The sequence below is a fragment of the Dermacentor andersoni genome, chromosome 9, assembly GCF_023375885.2.
Source record: "Dermacentor andersoni chromosome 9, qqDerAnde1_hic_scaffold, whole genome shotgun sequence".
In the NCBI taxonomy this organism is placed as follows: Eukaryota; Metazoa; Arthropoda; class Arachnida; order Ixodida; family Ixodidae; genus Dermacentor; species Dermacentor andersoni.
In genome coordinates this window covers 125,334,836-125,354,641 of record NC_092822.1, presented here as the reverse complement: position 1 = coordinate 125,354,641, position 19,806 = coordinate 125,334,836, and the positions used below count along the sequence as shown (strand labels likewise).

The 19,806-nt window shown below is 47.2% G+C and overlaps 1 protein-coding gene across 8 annotated transcripts in view; it reads right to left on the bottom strand.

The window, feature by feature from the left end:
* The window catches only part of Cadps (calcium-dependent secretion activator 1), a 468,212-nt gene that overhangs the window by 327,421 nt on the left and 120,985 nt on the right, over window positions 1-19,806 (bottom strand). For all 8 annotated transcript variants that reach the window (XM_055069950.2, XM_055069951.2, XM_055069952.1 and 5 more), the window contains one exon: window positions 15,336-15,402. In XM_055069950.2, coding sequence (XP_054925925.1) covers window positions 15,336-15,402 — 67 coding nt within the window. The remainder of the gene's footprint in view (window positions 1-15,335; window positions 15,403-19,806) is intronic.

The following is a 19,806-nucleotide window of genomic DNA, read 5'->3' as shown; positions in this document are numbered from 1 at the left end:
TGAGTTTATCAAAGAGGCTACGGCTATTGAGCGGGCCCTTCATCAAATGCAGGCAATACGATCGACTGTCCACCAGCACTACAATCAATGCCACCGCAGTGACTGCCGAGTATCAGAACTCCTTGCGTGAGTTGGTCAGAGAGCTCATTAGAGAGGAAATTCAAAAGATTCTAACACCGACACTAGATAAACCCGTCGCGTCAATCGCCAAAGTGGTGCGTGACGAAATCTGGCAGGCGTTCCCGGTAACCGATCTTCAAGACCACCAGTGACCCCTGAGTTACGCCACCGCTGTCCGATGTCCACCACCGGGTGCAAACACATCGCCGTACCAACAGCCTCCGAGAGCCGTTCCTTGGTCGCTGCCGCAAGAGGAGGCTTCGAAGCACGCAGCTGTTATGCTGCTTCAGTCATATGGCCAGCCGTCGTTCGCCGCGTCTTGGTCACCGCCGCAAAACTACGTTACGGGACGGCCACAACTTCGGAGAACCGACATATGGTGCACAGGCGCCCACTCTGTTTTCAGTGCGGAGGCGCCGGCCATATTTCGCGTCATTGCTGGCATCGTGACACATCATTTCGACCTCTTCGTCCGTGGTCCTATGGTCAACATGCAAATGACGACGCCATGCTATGCCATGCTATGCCGCGACGGCGCTGCTTTTCAGGGACCCCCAATAGCGCACCCGAGTGACAAATCTGTGCCCAATGATCGGTCCAATTTCGGCCATCGGTCGCGCTCTCCAACCCCCCCACGTCAGATGGCTTCATCTACTGGACGTGCTTTTGCGGAGCTCCGAGGACGAAGGTCGCCCAGCTCCCGTCGGGGAAACTCCCGTCGGGGCAAGGTTGCAGGCCCGCCTCAAGACACTAAAAAGCCCCCAACATTCTCGGTGCAGAACGACGTGAAGCCGATAAACACTGAAGAAATTGTGAGTGCCGCCATTGATGTTTTCGTGGATGGGCAGCCGGTGACAGCACTAGTCGACACTGGTGCCAACTTCTCTATAATGAGTCAGGAACTCATCCTCCGCCTGAAGAAAGTAAAGACGCCATGGACGGGACCTCACATAAGGACGGCAGGCGGCCAATTACTGATGCCTACTAGAAGATGTACTGCTAGAGTTAACATCGGGGATTCTTCTTCCATGGCCACTTTCATCGTCCTTCTTGTATGCTGCAAAGATTTGATTATTGGAATGGACAAAGATTTGATTATTGGAACATCCCGGACTGCATGGTGACGTTTTATAAGAGCTCCAGTTTAGTCCATTGCTTATCGCCACAACACAACTTCTTTCGTCTAATAGAAGACGACGTCGTCGTCCCCCCTCGATCGTGTGCCCTTGTTTCGGTAGCATGTGACATACCGTTTTGTTGCGAAGGAGTTGCCGACCAAATGACCACGTTGTTGTTTACTCACAGTATCTCAGTCGCACGAGGAATCGTGAATGTCACCGAGGGGTGCACAAACCTGTTGCTAACAAATTTTAGCACAGAGCGACGGCACCTTCCCAAGGGCACGACTATGGCTTATTTTGACGGCGTTGCGGATGTTCGTGGCTGCTTTTCAGGAGGGTTGCAATGTGGGCTTGTTGGTAACGCATCTTCAAGGGGAGTACGGTAGCGCGATTCAAAGACGGGACAAAAGAAGACACAAAGGGACACACACAAGAAGACACAAAGGGACACACACAGCGCTGTGTGTGTCCCTTTGTGTCTTCTTTCGTCCCGTCTTTGAATCGCGCTACCGTACTCCCCATGAAGATGCTGTTCAGTACTCAAAGAAGCGCCTACGCAAGACCCAGCTCCTGTACTTGACGTTAGCACTGCTTTGTCGCAGCACGAACGAGAGCGCCTTCTTACGCTATTGGCCAAGTTCAACGACTGCTTTGCATCGACATCCAGCGTCAGTCAGACGCCTCTAACAAAGCACAGAATAATTACAGAGGATACGGCAAGACAAATTCACCAAAATCCATATCGTGTGGCTCCTAGAGAATGTGACGCCATACAACAACAAGTGACAAAAATGCTTGAAGATGACGTGATCCAACCATCAACGAGTCCCTGGGCATCTCCTGTAGTTCTGGTAAAAAAAAAATAGCAGCTTGCGTTTCTGTGAGGACAACCGTAAGCTAAATAAGGTGACAAAGAAAGACGTATACCCGCTTCCCCGTATAGATTCACTCCACAGGCTTCGACAGGCACGTTACTTCTCTTCAATGGACTTAAAATGCGGATATTGGCAAATCGAAGTAGACCCGAGAGACCGTGAAAAAACTGCTTTCGTGACGCTAGATGGCCCATACGAATTTAAAGTCTTGCCTTTCGGCTTGTGTTCTGCCCCTGCTACGTTCCGACGCCTCATGGATACTGTACTTTCGGGTCTGAAGTGGAAAACCTGCTTAGTGTATCTCGACGACGTCATCGTGTTCTCCGCAACGTTTGAAGAACACCTCGAACGGCTTGAAGCGGTTCTGCAGTCCATACGGTCCGCTGGCCTCACCCTGAAGCCGCAGAAGTGCCACTTTGGCTTCGCGGAACTACAGTTTCTTGGTCACGTCGTCAGCCACGCAGGTGTCCGGCCGGATCCTGAAAAAATTGCAGCCGTCGCACAGTTTCCCATACCATCCGATAAAAAGGCTGTCAGGCGCTTCCTCGGCCTCTGTGCCTATTGCCGGCGGTTTACTGCAGACTTTGCGCGCATTCCATCGCCGTTAACTCGCCTGATGAGAGACGACGTTGCTTTTGTGTGGGGCGACGAAGAGCAAGGTGCATTCAACGACTTGCGGCAACGTCTCCAGACACCTCCAGTGCTTGCTCACTTTGATGAGACCACTCCTACATTGCTCCACACTGATGCCAGCAATGTTGGTTTGGGAGCTGTTCTTGTGCAGCGGCAAGACGACACAAGAGTGCTTGCCTATGCAAGTAGAGCACTCTCACGTACAGAGGCTAATTACTCCACAACTGAGAAAGAATGCCTCACCGTGGTATGGGCAGTTATGAAATTTCGCCCATATTTGTATGGCCGCCACTTCACAGTTATCAGCGACCACCATTCACTCTGTTGGTGACAAACCTTAAAGATCCTTCTGGATGACTGGCGCATTGGAGCCTAAGGCTGGAAGAGTTTGACATGACTGTCACGTACAAGTCGGGGAAACGACATACGGATGCTGACTGCTTGTCTCGATTGCCGATAGAGTCAGCTGCTCCACCCGAAGAAGAAGACTCAGCATTTTTTTGTATTATGGACACATCCGCCATCGCGCAACAACAACGGGACGACCCTGAGTTGCTTGAACTAATTAATTACTTGGAGGGAAGATCTGCGAAACCACCTAGAGTTTTCGCAAGAGGACTGTTGTCATTTTGTTTACGGGCCAAGGTCCTTTACAAAAAAAACCTTTCTTCGACCGGGTCCCCCTATCTGCTTGTCATTCCTGCAGCTCTTCGTACGGAAGTACTTCAAGCTTGCCACTACGAGGTGACTTCTGGCCACTTATGCTACACGCGAACATTAGCCAGAGTGCAGCAAAGGTACTACTGGCCGAGACTTACCACCGCCGTAAAACATCACGTTTGCACTTGTCTCGACTGCCAGAGGCGCAAGTCGCCTCTGACGAAACCAGCCGGCCTCCTACAACCCATCCAGGTCCCTCGAAGACCATTTGATCAAATCGGAATGGATATCTTCGGCCCACTTCCTACTTCTACTGCAGGCAATCGCTTTGTTATCGTCGCAACCGACTATCTGACACGTTACGCTGAAACAAAGGCAATCCAGAGCAGCACAGCAGCCGAGGTAGCACGCTTTTTCATTGAGCATGTGGTGTTGCGACACAGCGTGCCAACAGTCGTAATAACATACCAAGGAACCGCATTTACGGCTGCACTTTTGGATCACGTCTTGCTACTAAGTGGAACGGCCCATCGAAAGTCAACCACCTACCATCCACAAACCAATGGGTTAACAGAGTGCCTAAACAAAGCCATTGAAGACATGCTATCAATGTACGTGGACATTGAACATAAAAATTGGAACGACATTCTATCTTATATTACCTTCGCATATAACACGGCGAAACAAGAGACGACGCGCATGACTCCGTTCACCCTTGTTCACGGACGAGATGTACGAACAATGCTGGATGCGATGCTTCCACATGACTTTGACAACACTGATACAGACGCCGATGTGTTTACGCAACGCGCAGAAGAGGCTCGGCAGCTCGCGCACTTGCGGATCTGCCAGCAGCAAGACTACGACGCAGGCCGCTACGATCTTAAACATAGCATAGTTACCTATGAAGTCGGCAACAGAGTGTGGGTTTGGACACCCATACGGAAACGAGGCCTCTCCAAGAAACTGTTAAGGTGATACTTCGGATCATATCGGGTATTGCGGCGACTCAGTGATGTCACCTACGAGGTCGTTCCCGATAATCCGAACTGTATGCGGCGCCGCACACAACGTCCTGAACTTGTGCACGTTGTCCGCATGAAGCCGTATGTGAGCAAATAACTATGCTAGTGGCCTTCACTTCCGCAAGTGACATTTCTTGTCTAGCATCGGGACGATGCTCTCGTAGGGAGGGACAAATGATGCGTGTATTCTATACAGACGACGACGACGATGGGAGCACTACCGGAATCCACCTAGTGGGTCAGAGTGAGACTGGATGATGACGAAGAAGACGTGTCTCTAGCTGCTCTGTTTGTTTTTGAACAGATTGTCCTGTTGTTCGTGAAGAACGTCTCCCTGTGTTCTGTCCGCGTTGTACCGCGACAATATGTTTCCTCATGATATTGTCACGTGGTAGTGAAGTTAGGTGGGCAGATAAGATTAAGAAGTTTGCAGGGACAACATGGCCACAATTAGTACATGACCGGGGTAGTTGGAGAAGTATGGGAGAGGCCTTTGCCTTGCAGTGGGTGTAATCAGGCTGCTGCTGCTGCTGCTGATGATGATGAGTGACGTTAAAGAACGCAGTAGCAATACTGTGAAAGACAAAACTAACTTTTATTGGGCGAACCTGTGCCCACAAAGACAGGTTATACTTAAAGCACAACAATAGCGGCGAACACAGTCGGTGATCGCGCGTTGGCTTTTATACATCAGTCGTCGAATGTTCCAGAGTAATCTCTGGGAGCCACGTGTCTTCCACAAAGTTTGACGCTATTCGCGACGCACATACATGCAATCAGATTACACAAGGTTCAGTAACAGACATCAGATGGAACCACTGATAACATTTCAGAAACTTCCGATACATGCAGGCGCGTCCTATGCTATGCGATAACACTTGTTAGGCGGTGAAACGTGGTCACCCGATAAAGATCAATAACTGCACGCATCAATACCCCCCTCCTAAAAAGCATCGACCCAATGCTGCAAACAAATGAAAGTAATAAAGAAAAGCACCCGTAGCAAAGAAACAACAAAATAAGGAAGTTCATCAGCGTGCGTAAAAGGGTTTCAGATGCACCACGTGGACCACTTCAGATCGTGTGCGGCACCGCTGTGAAAGCGAAATGCCGTCTGGCACGACCTCATAGTCCAGTGTACCAATGCGTCGGATGACCTTGTAGGGTACGAAATAGCGTCTCAATTGTTTCTCACCAAGTCCTCGTCGGCTTATCAGCGTCCAAACCCAAACACGGTCGCCGGGCTGGTACTCGACGTAGCGTCGTCGGAGGTTGTAGTGTCGACTGCCGGTACGCTGCTCGTTTTTGATCCATAGGCAGGCGAGCTGTCGGGCTTCTCCAGCGTGCTGGAGATAGGTAGCGACGTCAAGATTCTCTTCGTCAGTGACACGTGGCAACATGGCGTCGAGAGTCGTCGTTGGGTTCCTGCCGCCAACCAGCTTGAACGGCGTAATCTGTGTTGTTTCTTGCACCGCCATGCTGTAAGCAAAGGTTACGTACGGCAGGACCGCGTCCCACGTCTTGCGCTCGACATCGACGTACATTGCTAGCATGTCGGCGAGGGTCTTGTTCAGGCGTTCCATGAGACCATTCGTCTACGGGTGGTAGGCAGTTATCGTGCTGTGGCTTGTCTGGCTATATTGCATAATGGCTTGGGTGAGCTCTGCTGTAAAGGCCGTTCCCCTGTTGGTGATGAGGACTTCTGGGGCACCATGTCGCAGCAGGATGTCCTCGACGAAAAAGTTCGCCACTGCAGCTGTGCTGCCTTTTGGTAGAGCGTTAGTTTCAGTGAAGTGGGTGACATAGTCCGTCGCCATGACGATCCACTTATTTCTGGATGTTGACATCGGAAACGGTCCCAACAAATCCATCCCAATCTGCTGAAATGGTCGGCAAGGAGGTTCAATCGGCTGTAATAATCCTGCTGGCCTTGTCGGTGGTGTCTTGCGTCGCTGACAGTCTCGGCATGTCTTGATGTAACAGGCAATGTTGGTGGTCATACGTGGCCAGTAATACCTTTCCTGCATCCTAGACAGCATCCGGGAGAATCCGAGGCACCCAGTGGCTGGATCGTCATGTAGGGCATGCAGTACTTCTGGAGGCAGTGTTGACGGAACAACAAGAAGGTACTTGGCGCGGACTGGTGAGAAGTTCTTCTTCACAAGCAGGTTGTTTTGTAACGTGAACGAAAACAATCCGCGCTTAAATGCCCTAGGAACAACGTCGGTGTTCCCTTCCAAATACTCGACGAGACCTTTTAGCTCCCAGTCTGCTCATTGCTGTTTAGTGAAGTCTTCTGCGCTTATTATTCCAAGGAAGGTGTCATCGTCCTCGTTGTCTTGCGGCGGGGGATTGATGGGGGCACGTGATAGGCAATCGGCGTCAGAGTGTTTTCGTCCGGACTTGTAGATTACCGTGACGTCATATTCTTGTAGTCTGAGGCTCCACCGCGCCAGCCGTCCTGAAAGGTCCTTTAAGTTAGCTAGCCAACACAACGCGTGATGGTTGCTGACAACTTTGAATGGCCTGCCATAGAGGTAAGGGCGGAATTTCGCTGTAGCCCAAATGATGGTGAGGCATTCCTTTTCGGTTGTAGAATAATTGCCTTCCGCTTTTGACAGCGACCGGCTAGCATCAGATATCACCCCTTAAAGTCCGTCTTTCCTCTGGACTAGGATGGCACCGAGGCCTAGGCTACTGGCGTCAGTGTGGATTTAGGTATCGGCGTCCTCATCGAAGTGTGCAAGTACCGGCGATGACTGCATGTGTCGTTTGTTTTCTAGAAATGCGACGGCCTGCGGCGTTTCCCTCTTGAACTCGACATCACATTTCGTTAGTTGTGTTAGAGGCTGCATGGTGCGTGAACAGTCCTTGACAAAGCACCTGTAGTAGGCGCACATGCCAAGACATCTACAAACTGCCTTCTTGTCGATGGGCTGTGGGAACTTTGCGATGGCAGATGTCTTCTGTGGGTCAGGGCAGACTCCAGATTTGCTGATGACGTGGCCTAGGAACAGAAGCTCATCGTAAGCGAAGCGACACTTTTCCGCCTTCACAGTGAGCCCTGATGACTTGATGGCCTCTAATACTGTCGCAAGCTGCCTAAGGTGATCTACAAAATTTCCGGCGAAGACAACAATGTCATCCAAGTAAACAAGACACGTCTGCCACTTCCATCCTGTTAACAATGTGTCCATGACGTGCTGAGATGTTGCAGGCGCCGAGCACAGTTCGAATGGCATGACCTTAAACTCGTAGAGGCTGTCTGGCGCGATGAAGGCGGTCTTTTCGCGATCTCTCTCGTCGACTTCTATGTGCCAGTAGCCAGATTTGTGATCCATCAATGAAAAGTATTTAGCGTTGCTGAGCTGATCCAATGACTCGTCTATCCGTGGAAGGGGGTATATGTCCTTCTTCATTATCTTGTTCAGTCGACAATAATCGACGCAGAAACATAGGGTTCCATCTTGCTTTTCACCAAGACTACAGGAGATGCCCACGGGCTTTTCGACGGCTTAATGATGTTGTTGTGCAGCATTTCGTTGACTTGTTACCTAATAGTGTCACGTTCTCGCGTCGAAACTCGGTAAGGGCTCTGGCGGAGTGGTCAAGCGCACTCTTCGATGCTTTGCGACTGATGTTTGTCGAATCCTCAATGACGTCAAAAAACACTCTTTGTATCATCGGAGAAGACTTCTGAGCTGTTGCTTACCCATGGGGAGACTTGGATTTATGTTGAAGTCTGGTTTGGGAACTATGGTTATCAGGGTAGATGCGGCAGAATCCGAGAGGACAAACACATTGCTGGTTTCCACAATTTCCTCGATGTACACGACTGTCGTGCCTTTGTTAACGTGCTTGAACTCATGGCTGAAGTTTGTCAGCAACACCTTCATTTTTTCCTCCGTGCAGTCCAGCAATCCCTCTTGTGACACAAATTTCACGGTCGAGTAGTAGACATTGGTCCCCCTCGATGACGCCTTCTACGTCAGCGGGTGTTTCGGTGCTGACAGAAATAATAATGCTGGAACACGGTGGGATGCTCACTTGATCTTCGAGCACACTCAAGGCATGGCGACTACGACAGCTCTCCAGCAGTAACGCTTTATCTTCCGACAGCAATATCAATTTCGACATCAGGTCGATGACTACGACGTGTTGGTTCAGGAAGTCCATGCTGAGAATGATGTCTCGTGAACACTCTTGGAGGATAACGAAGGTGGCAGGGTAAGTCCGGTCATGAACGGTAATTCTTGCCATGCAGACTCCAGTCGGCATAATGAGGTGTCCTCCAGCGATCTGAACTTGAGGGCCTTCCCATGCAGTCTTAACTTTCTTCAACTGGGCAGCGATGTGTCCACTCATGACAGAGTAATCGACCCCTGTGTCCACTAAGGCGGTGACTGCGTGGCTTTCGAGAAGCACATCAAGGTCGGTGGTTCTTTGTCTTGCGTTACAGTTAGGCCTTGGCGTCGGATCACGGCTGCGTCGCATTAAGCTGTGGCTGGTATGTGGCGTCATCAGGTCATCTTTTGTCAGTGTATTCTTTGCTTGCAGAATTTGTCGGGACGGCAGCGTGTCGTTGTTATGTTGTCGAGATAGTCTCTTCGCCAACTTCGTCGCCGGCGGAAGATCTTCGTCAGTTCGACAAACAGCAACCGCACCTCCATCGGTTGCTGCTTTTATTTTTCCGGATATGGGCTTGCAGACAGGCCTCGGGCTGGGCCAGTGTATGGTCATCGTTGCGGCGCCGGTAGTGGCCTGGTGACGGCGAACGAGATGCTTGTCGAGGGCTCCATTGAGTAGTGGCGAGGTAGTCAGCAATATTGCGAGGTCGTTCGCCAAGCTGTGGTCGCGGCGCGTTAAGGTTGAACCCTCGAAGTCCCACTTCTCGGTATGGGCATCGGCAGTAGATGTGCCCGGCTTCTCCACAGTGATAGCAAAGCGGACGGTGGTAGGGGGCGCGCCAAACACCAATCTTCCTTGGAATGCTGCATGGGGCGATGGGTTGGCATGCTGGCGGTGGAGGCGGTGGTGAACAACAGAATTGTGTCGTCACTGGGCCCTGCCGTGGGCGCTAAGAGGGAACGTGACGGCAGGCTACGGCTTGCGGCTGAGGCTGCGGCGATTCAGGGCCTACTCCAAGTTGGTGTTGGAGCTCCTCACGTACGACATCGGCAATCGAAGCCACTTGAGGCTCTGATGAAGGGAACAGCTTCTTTAGCTCCTCCCGCACGACTGCTCGGTTAGTCTTGCGCAGGTCGTCGGTGGCCAGTGACTGAACTCCGGTGTAGTTTGTTGAGTTTGTGCGGCAGTTGAATTGCCGGTTCCGCATTTCCAGTGTCTTCTCGATGCTGGTGGCCTCGCGAAGAAACTCGTCGATGGACTTTGGTGGGCTTCATACCATCCCGTCGAAAAGTTCCTCCTTCACACCACGCATGAGTAGGCGGACTTTCTTCTCCTCTGACATTCCCGGGTCGGTGTGGCGGAATAGACGGCTCATTTCGTCTTTGAAGATCACGGTGGTCTCATTAGGCAGCTGCACTCAAGTTTGTAGTAGTGCTTGGGCTCATTCTCGGCGTACGATGCTTGTGAATGTCTGCAGGAAGCCGCTTCGGAACAGGTCCCACATCATTAAGGCAGCTTCTCGGTTCTCGAACCACATCATGATGGAGTCTTCCAATGCGAAAAAGACATGTCGAAGTTTGTCATCGCTGTTCCAGCTGTTAAATGCAGCGACCCTCTCATACGTCTGAAGCCAGGTTTCTGGGTCTTCGAATGTTGAACCGCGGAATGTCGGAGGCTCCCTGGGCTGCTGCAACATTAAGGGGGACACTGGGGCTGCCATTGCGGTTGACTGGGCAACGATCCTCCTGGTCGTCTCAGGCAAAAGTCCGTGCTCCGGGAGCAGTCCTTGCAGCCTGTGGCTACCTTGCGGATTCTTGGCAACGTTCGAGTTGTCTTCTGCGTTCGGGCTTGGGTCACGGCCTTGTGGGGCATCCGGTACATGAACACAAAGCACCTCCACCAGATGTCACGTGGTAGTGACATTAAAGAACACAGTAGCAATACTGTGAAAGACAAAACTAACTTTTATTGGGCGAACCTGTGCCCACAAAAACAGGCTACACTTAAAGCACAACGACAGCGGTGAACACAGCCGGCGTGAAAATCTTCCGAAACCTCGGATACATGCAGGAGCGTCCTGTGCTGTGCGATAACATTTGTTAGGCAGTGAAACGTGGTCGCCCGATAAAGATAAACAAATACACGTGTCGATATGAACGAGAAGAAAGGGCATTAAGCAAGGGGAGCGAAGCCCTTAGCGTCAGTGATTGAGATCGTCCAGAGGAATGAAAACACGTTCGTGGGTTACCTCCTCCCCACAATCAGTGTACTGAAGCTACACCTTGAACAGCTGCTCATGGAAGGTCTCCAGTTCTTTACACCCCTCACCGATGCACTCCTAAGCGGCATCCAGAAATGGTAAGATCCTCTGTATAATACAACTTGGGTTAGCACGGGACGTCTGTTCTGGAATAGTCACAATTGTTTTGCTTCAAAGATTTAATATTTCTATCTGAAAAGTAACTTATAAAAACCCTACTGTGCACTTGATTCCGCGCAGGCAATATTTTGGTTTCCTGAAGCATTATTATTTTTTTTATTTTTTACTTATGCTACAGCTTCAGCCACCTCTTCAAAGAACGCAAACTTCTGCTGGCACCCGTTGCAATTCCTCGGTTTAAAGCTAAATGGGTTACTAGTGAAGGGCGACGCCAGGAGGTTCACCAGCTGTTGATCGATGAATTGAACCACCCTTGCTATGGTTCTACACCAGAGGACGCATCTGGTGTTCCGAAGAAATCACCTACTGACAATTTTTTCACCTCTTCCTTGGCCTTACCTGCAACACTTTATACAAGCGCCAGCAACAGCGAAGCACGACGCTTCATAGAGGACATGGGTACGAGCATCGGAGCACTGAGAAACTACGAGCTGGTGTGCAAGGTGTTCCTACATTATAGTAATACCGCACTCCCCTCCCGCGCATGCATTGAGAGAGTGTTCAGTGTAGCCGCTGACCTCTTAACGAGGAAATGTGGAAGACCACAACTTTGAAAAACAACTCCTGTTGAAAGTTAACAATGTATAACACTATATCACAGAAGCCACAATAAGCCTCTCAGCCTTCATACAAGCCTCCAGATTTCTCTCTACCATGCTGTTATATTCAGTTTCGTTATTCATTTCCGTTCTTTATTCCCCAGGGGGCGCTTCTGTTCTTCATTATATATATTGGTTGTATATGTTAAATAGACGGCTTTTTACTTCGGGATGGCTGGAGTCTGACTTCCACCTTCAGTCAATACCACACATGCAAGCCACAGTAGTTCGTTGTAGTTTGAGTAAACTTGCGTTATTGTGTCACGGCAATAAAATTCTGAAGGAAAGTAAGGCAAAAGCAATCGATTACATCACTGTAAGTGCTCAGTTACTTTTCTGGGGCTGTAATTGACCACTGTAATCAATTACATTTCAAAGGAAGTAAGTGTAATTGTAATCAATTACTTATATTCTGTAATGTGTACAAGTCTGATTTCAATTGCTGAGCACTGCACGTACCATTGCCTACAGACCGCACATATCCAGGCTTTCTGCGATTCCATCTGATGAAGCCGCTATAAAAACCGATTGAACTGGATGGCTCCACCAGCCATTCAGTTCAGTCATGTTTCAGAACTTTCATGTACTCAAAGACTAGAGTGTACTAGAACAGGGTTGAGTGGGGTAAGCGGCCGGGGTGGCGCATGCTTTGAAGTGAGGTGCTGACAACAAAAAAATCTGCAGCAGCCCTGCGATCAAAGTGAATTGGGCTTTGGAAACTGCAGGCTATACTACTCGGGGTCGTTTGTACTACTCCGCGTGCTGGTATTTGCGATTGGACCACTTAAGTGTTACTGTCAAGAGGTGTTCTGTTTTAATTGATGAATCCCTCAGAAAGTAGAGCACCACAGCGAGAGGTCACACAGCTGAGGCAATACAGGCACAAGGCTTCAAACGACTCGTCGTCGTCTTTCTCAAAACAGTCCATGCTGCTCGTTCTTCTCCAGTACAATATCTCCCTGAAGAAGAGGAGCCGTCCCGGCGACCTACAGGCAGGATAGCAGAGGTGGATTGAAGTACAGCTTTAGCCATTGAACGTGCACAATTTCACGCCCTCGGCCGTGCTGATCCGAAAGTGGCTCAATAGGGTGCAGGAGAGGCGGGAATATCCCTAAGGTGCTTCTGTTACTGACCATGAGAAGGAAATTCACAGAAGAATGAAAATGGGTTGTGATCGCATATGGCAGACATTGCCAGCTCCTGACTGGAAGCTTACCGTTATCACTAAAAAGGAAGGTATACAAACAGTGCATTTGCCGGTGCTGACATATAGGGCAGAGACTTGGAGACTGACAAAGAAGCTTGAGAACAAGTTAAGGACTGCGCAAAGAACGATGGAATGAAGAATGCTAGGCATAACTTTAAGAGACAGAAAGAGAGCGGTTTGGATCAGAGAGCAAACAGGTATAGACGATATTCGAATTGACATTAAGAGAAAAAAATGGCGCTGGACAGGTCATGTAATGCGCAGATTAGATAACTGTTGGACCATTAGGGCGACAGAATGGGTACCAAGAGAAGGGAAGCGCAGTAGAGGACGGCAGAAGATTAGCTGGTGCGACAAAATTAGGAAATTTGGAATCGGTTAGGGCAGGACAGGGGTAATTGGAGATCGCAGGGAGAGGCCTTCATTCTTCAGTGGACATAAAATAGGCTGATGATGATGGTGGTGATGATGATGATGATGAGCTAATCGTCCTTGGCCACATTGTTTTGAAAGATGGTATTACTTACCAAAAAGAATGCACGGATTTGCATAAGCGACCTCTTTTGCATGTGCACTTGCACAGAAAAAGGGGTGTTTGAAGATACGTGGATGCTTCAATAAATCAGTCGTAAGTGCGGCGGCTGTGTCTGTGTTTGTGCATGCGTGTGCGTGCGTGTGCCTCCTTCTGGTCCTGTGTGTTGGTTTTCGCTGTCTTTTTTTTTTATTTTGCATTAAACATGAACCAAATGGCACAGCAATTCACGCTTCTAAACCGATCAGTATAGAGCTGTGGAATAAGCTACCAGGATCAAAGTTATTGAGTGCGATCCACAAAAATTTGAGCAGTCACTGACAGCCTATTTCCAGAAATAATTACTTTACTCACAGCTCTGCCATACCTTATGTTCTTGGTGCCTTCAGCGACCGTCCAATTTGTGTCCCTGACATGTTATTTTATTAAATATTTTGCTGTTATTTTCATGACTGCTGTGTTTACTGGTTTACACGCTCCTCCCTTTTGTAATATCCTGCAAGGGGCCTTTAAGGGAGAATAAATGATGATGCTGATGAGCCCCTATTTGGGCTGTGCCAACACAGCGACAGGCCTCAATATTAATACGCTTTCTATAAACACATGTGCGAGAATAATAAATGAGTTTAGTCTCCCACGCCCACCCCCACCTTTTGAAAAACTACATCACAGCCATTTTATTGTGGGACTGCACAAGACCAAAGTTGGGGGTGTAATTATTACGAGGGGGAAAACAAATACTAATTTTCAGGAGCGAAGTTGGGGGTGCGCTTATTATGCAAGTACATCACTCATAGATATTGATGCACAAGTCATTTGAAAGATAGCATGCTTGGCACTGTCAAGGATGCCGTCACTCGTAGATGTCAATGCATTTGCACTAGTCATGTGAAACTGAAAGTATATACGCCTGAAAGTGGCAATCCAAGAATACAACGCCCCTTTTTATTTAACTTATTTTGGCTGATCACTTGTGCGGAATCCTCCAAGGTGATGTACGTGTTGTGCAAAGCTGCAATCCATCCCAGTTGAGTCCGGCATGTGTTCCAAGCAATCTTGTACTTTCAGCCACTTATTTCCTGGCGAATCCGGTATTCCAGACTTCCAATTATTTGGGCATTTCAGTTTTCCTAGTCGAGTCGGAATAGTCGGTCCAAGACTGTATGTCTAACTGGTGTAGTATGTAGCTAACTGACTGTAAATGTACAAACACGCTTAAAAGCACAACAATCTTACATACACATAAAATGAAACCAAAATAGAGCATGTCATTAGTTCTAAATATCTTAATGTATACATATTTGACAATTTGTCATGGCAGCCTTACGTAACTTAGATTACTAACAATGCTAGTCGTGCTCTAGGTTACACCTGAGGTAACATTTTCATCAAACAACCGTACTCCTTAAATTATATTGCTATATAAAATATTCCACTCAAACCTTGAACATGCTTCAGCTATATGGAATTCAGCTCAAACCACGTTATCTCTCAGAATCCATGCAGAACCTATCAGTTAATTTTATGCTTGATACATATGTTTTCACTGAATAAGTCACATGGACGAAATTGACTCCTGGCTTCCAGGTAATAAGAATAAGGATTTCCCATCTTTCATTTTTTCATACGCTGTTTTATTTTTTCTTTCTATAGCCACATTGCCCCCAGTAGTTCATCTCACAACATGCCTACTTTTCTTTTTGTGTTAAAGTAGTGATTATTTTCAGGCCTGCACATCTGTTTTTACATATTTTCTTGCACAAGAAAAGCAGAAAGCGGAATCATCTTTCCTCCTATTTGCTGCCACAGAAGATGCAACTTTGTTCAAGTACACCATTCTTTCGCTTGGTATGCTCTTTGCCTTGACAAATGTTTTGTGCCCACCCCCCTCTGTGGGCCTTGAGTTAGCACAGCCAATCATCGCTCATCCTCTCAGTCACCCAAGAGCCCGAGGGGAGTGAACAATCTGACAAAAGGAGTGATAAACAGACTCACTTGGACAAGAACAAAGTAACGCTTCTTCCACTTTTTCCACACTTGCTTGCCTTGAGCATAAAGGTAGCTGCAAAAAACATTCAGTTTGCACCCATTAGGTGCATGTTACATGCTTTCACACACAGAGAAACTATGTCATAATACTGATGCTTATTTGTTTCAAGGAACAGCTACAACCTTCAACTGGTTCCATGGGAGCATAGCAGACCAAATATGACACAATGAGCAAGGGTCACACCGCATCATCAAGATAAGTGAAAAACAGACAAGATTCACTCATGATTACACTGTGCTATCGTACACGACACCAGCATTATAATTCAATAAAACTAATAAAATAAAGTGAATTTAGAGTGTAAACACATGTACAGTGGTGCCACTAACCAACTGAGATTTGGAGTAATTTTTGGAACAGCAAAATGTTAATTTTGGAGCAGTTTGGAGCACCTAAATACAAATTTCAGAGCACTTGGCAGCAAATAAATGCGAACTGCTATAGGCCTTAGGCTATTTCAAACACTTAAAATTGACAAGCGTTATTCCAGAAAGTATTCTCTTGCTGTAAAACAATGCTGCTTTGCCTCTAAGTAAAAATAAAGGGGAAACCTAAATTTGACTATGGCTTTCATTTAAATCAAGACAACAAACCTGTTCATGAAACACGCTGTCATTAGTTTACTTCAAATTGAGTCATCATCATCATCATCAGGCTATTTTATGTCCACTGCAGGATGAAGGCCTCTCTGTGCAATCTCCAATTACCCCTGTCCTGCGCCAACGGATTCCAACTAGCACCTGCAAATTTCCTAATTTCGTTGCACCACCTAGTCTTCGGCCGTCCTCTACTGCGCTCCCCTTCTCATGGTATTCATTCTGTCACCCTTTTTGGTCCAACGGTTATCTAAATCTAAATTGAGTGAAGCTCCTCAAATGTTGCCTTTGACATCTTATGAATTTTTTATTGACGGCTGCCAGCTTAGCCATGTTTTCAGCAAGGCTAGAGTAGCTAGCACCAGTCACAAACACCTCGCCAGACTCAATGTCATCAATGCTCTACTGAGCCAGGCCAGCTTTGATGAACCCCTTGGTAATGCTCCAGCATTGCTTTAGACACAAGTTACATTTGAATAGTCTGCTTTTCCTCGTAAAGCTAAAGCCTCTGCTCAGCAACTGGCGCCAACCAATAATCCAGACACCAACAATTCAGACAAGCTCGATTATTCGGACAACTTCGATGCATTATCACTGGTCTATAAATTTAAGGTATAAGTACAATAGAAATTTCGAACACCTTGAGGCACGCCATTCAACAATTAGGACTCTGCCTGCATGAGCGCGTGCAAATTTGACTGCCGAGTTGAGTAGAATTTTCGCTAGGCGATGTTAACATTCCTAATATTAAATGAAATCCTGAATCGCCTGTTATGAATCCCTTCTCCACATTAGCTATTTATGTGTTCCCCCCTCCCCCTTCTTTTTTTCTCAGGTAATTACACAACTTACAAGAACAACGAAATCTGCTGCAAATAGCCTCTGCCTAGTCTACCCTCTCCTTTGACATTGCACTATTGAGGACAAAAGTTAAAAGTCAAGTTAAAACAATTCGTGATTATTTCTCTGGTAATTTTAAAGCTATTACAATGAACTTAGTGCATTCATCGAAACTTCATGCAAGCGCTTCATGCAAAGCATGTAATTCATTATAAAGTTTTATAAATGTGCATTGCTGCCGATTGTACCAGCACTGTTCCCCGAAGTTTTCAGCCTCTCCCCCCCCTCTCCAGTTTGCCTTAGTTAAACCAATTGACATCAGTTGCACTAGCTATCCTACTGGCTAACCAGGTTGCATCATCAATAATTTTTCCAACTTTAAGGTGAAAAAATGTTCATAATAGTTGAAGTGTTGGTTAAGTTGTTTCTATGAAAAAAAAAAGAAAGTAACAGAAAGGGAATGCATAATGACAATTTATCACTACATTCAAGCACTTCTGGCACACAGAAAGTGTCACCTGTTTGTAATAGATACAACATTCTCCGTGTTGACGTGAGCTGCGTAGTCAGTGTTGGTCTCGAGCTTTCTTTTTTTCAAGCACCAAAAATCACCCTTGTGACATTGTGGGCTGCAAATCTAGCAATCGGTGACATGTCAAGTTGCGACATCATGCCCTCTACAAGGCAATGTGCAAGAGGAGCAGCTGCAGCTCATCAGGCTGTCATTATGCAATCAGCACCAACATCTACAGCCCAGACAACACTTGACATCCTCAAATGGTACAAACGTCCTCACATGTTTTACAACGGCCTCGGGACGACATTCACGGGTTCATCCTGAAAACATCTTTTGCGGGATTTATTAAGGATGTCCGATTGTCCAAGGAATGTCCACTAAAGGACATTTTCACGACATTTAGTTTTATGTTAGAAGAAACCCTGAAATTGAAATTTTTAGGATTGGTTCGGTTGATGAATGAAAAATTAGGTGCTATACTTCATGTGACGTCGTTACTACACCATGGAGCTTGACTTTGATTTGTTTCATTGAGTTAAACGTTGATCAACTGCTCTTGATACCTCACCACTGTTTTTGATTGAACCATTTTTTGTAACTTGTATCATTTTGAGTACCTGCAGGTGATAGCATTTGTGATTGGTAATGAAAGAGTGAACCAGCAAGATATCCCCCGCGATGTCACCAACCAAGCCACCCCATTTTCTTTTTTTTCTGGCACTATCGTGGCTGGCACATTGGCACTTTCGATTTGAAAAGTCAAGCCAAGCCAGTCCAAGCCAAGTGCAGCATTGAAGAAAAACATGGCAGCGGACAGCGGGTAAGTCCATTTCATATTTTTCAAGTTGGCAGTTAGTGGAACACAGATTTGTAAGGAAAGAAATAGACGCATAAGTACATGTTTCTAATTAGTGAACAGCATAGACACAACCTTTATCAATTACGTAGTGAATGGGATGACTTCGCATGACTTTGCCATGGAGCTCTTCGTGTGGGAGGGAACGGGTGCTGGAACCCACGGTGTCACCTCGCCTGTAGAATAAAATCCCCAAAGCTGCTCTCCACAGATTTGCGACACTTTATGCCGGGTCGCGAAAGTGTACAGTTTCAACGTGATGATTTCAGCGTTTCTGACCATCGCTTATTCATGGTTCAATGCCGCTGTAACGTCACTCTCAACCTCTCCATGCTGTTTTTACAAACAAGAGCATTGTTGCGAACGTCCAAGCAATCCTACGTTTTAACACTAGCTGGTGGCAAATATCGCGCTTTTCGGCCTCTAAGCTAAATGCAGTTATACTTAATATTTTTCAAAATGATGTCGCGGCTAAGAAGGTGAAAAGTATTAGTTATGAAAAAAAAAAACACTGATTGGATTGATTTTGCCATAAAGAGCAACAATCGATAACCAGTAGTCAATTTCTTTGGTGCTTCATGCATTAATTTTGTGCTTCAGAGTACTTCCATGTATATGGCATAAACTCTTTCGTTTGTCATTTCTCTGTATTTGGATCTAAGTTGTTTTTGACAATGTGCTGTTTATTATTTCTTTTAGTGACTCCTACGGGCTCTAGCGCTTCAGTGTTTTTGGATAAAGACATTTCAAGTGGAGATTTCCCCTGGCTTTGTCACGCGTCTTTCAACCTTTTTTTGTCAGTGTGACACGCGCCGTTACTAAGTAACATTAATAAAATGGTTTTGTGTGAGTCACTATGGGTTTACCTTTTCATTTCATGTGGCCTTCAGCAACAGGGCTCAAAAGTATGCTCTGTCAAGCAGAAAGTGCATGCTATAGCTTTAAGCATGAATTTCTAACTTAGTGGATAGAAAACAGCTTATTTTAGGTAATAAAATCACGGATTTTTACTGGTCACAGCGAATGCCTAGGTCTGTAAAATGTCCTCAACACATACTGAAAAGATCCTCGAATGCTCTTCTGAGGATGTGCTGAGGATGTGCTGAGGCCAGACAACAGGACTTCATAGGGATGTTCTGAGGCTCATGTGGGGATGTCCTGAGGACATCCCAACATACTCAATTGTATGTCCCGAGCATGTCCTGGATGTCATTGTGTTGTCTGGGAGCCCTGTGGCCATCACTTCAAGCCGAAGGATTACTACCACAATACAGTTTTGGCCTGCCCAGTATTCAGGTAAATGCAAGCACAAGTAGACCGGGCAATTTACCAAATGAGCGGAGGTGCGAACATGAATGGCCTGTATGGTGCCGCCACCGGGTAGCACAGGGCTCCATCAGACAAATACAGAGCTAACATCATCATCATCATCATCATCCTGGTTACGTCCACTGCAGGGCAAAGGCCTCTCCCATACTTCTCCAACTACCCCGGACATGTGCTAATTCTAGCCATGTTGACCCTGCAAACTTCTTAATCTCATCCGCCCACCTAACTTTCTGCGGCCCCCTCCTACGCTCCCCTTCTCTTGGAATCCAGTCCGTAAC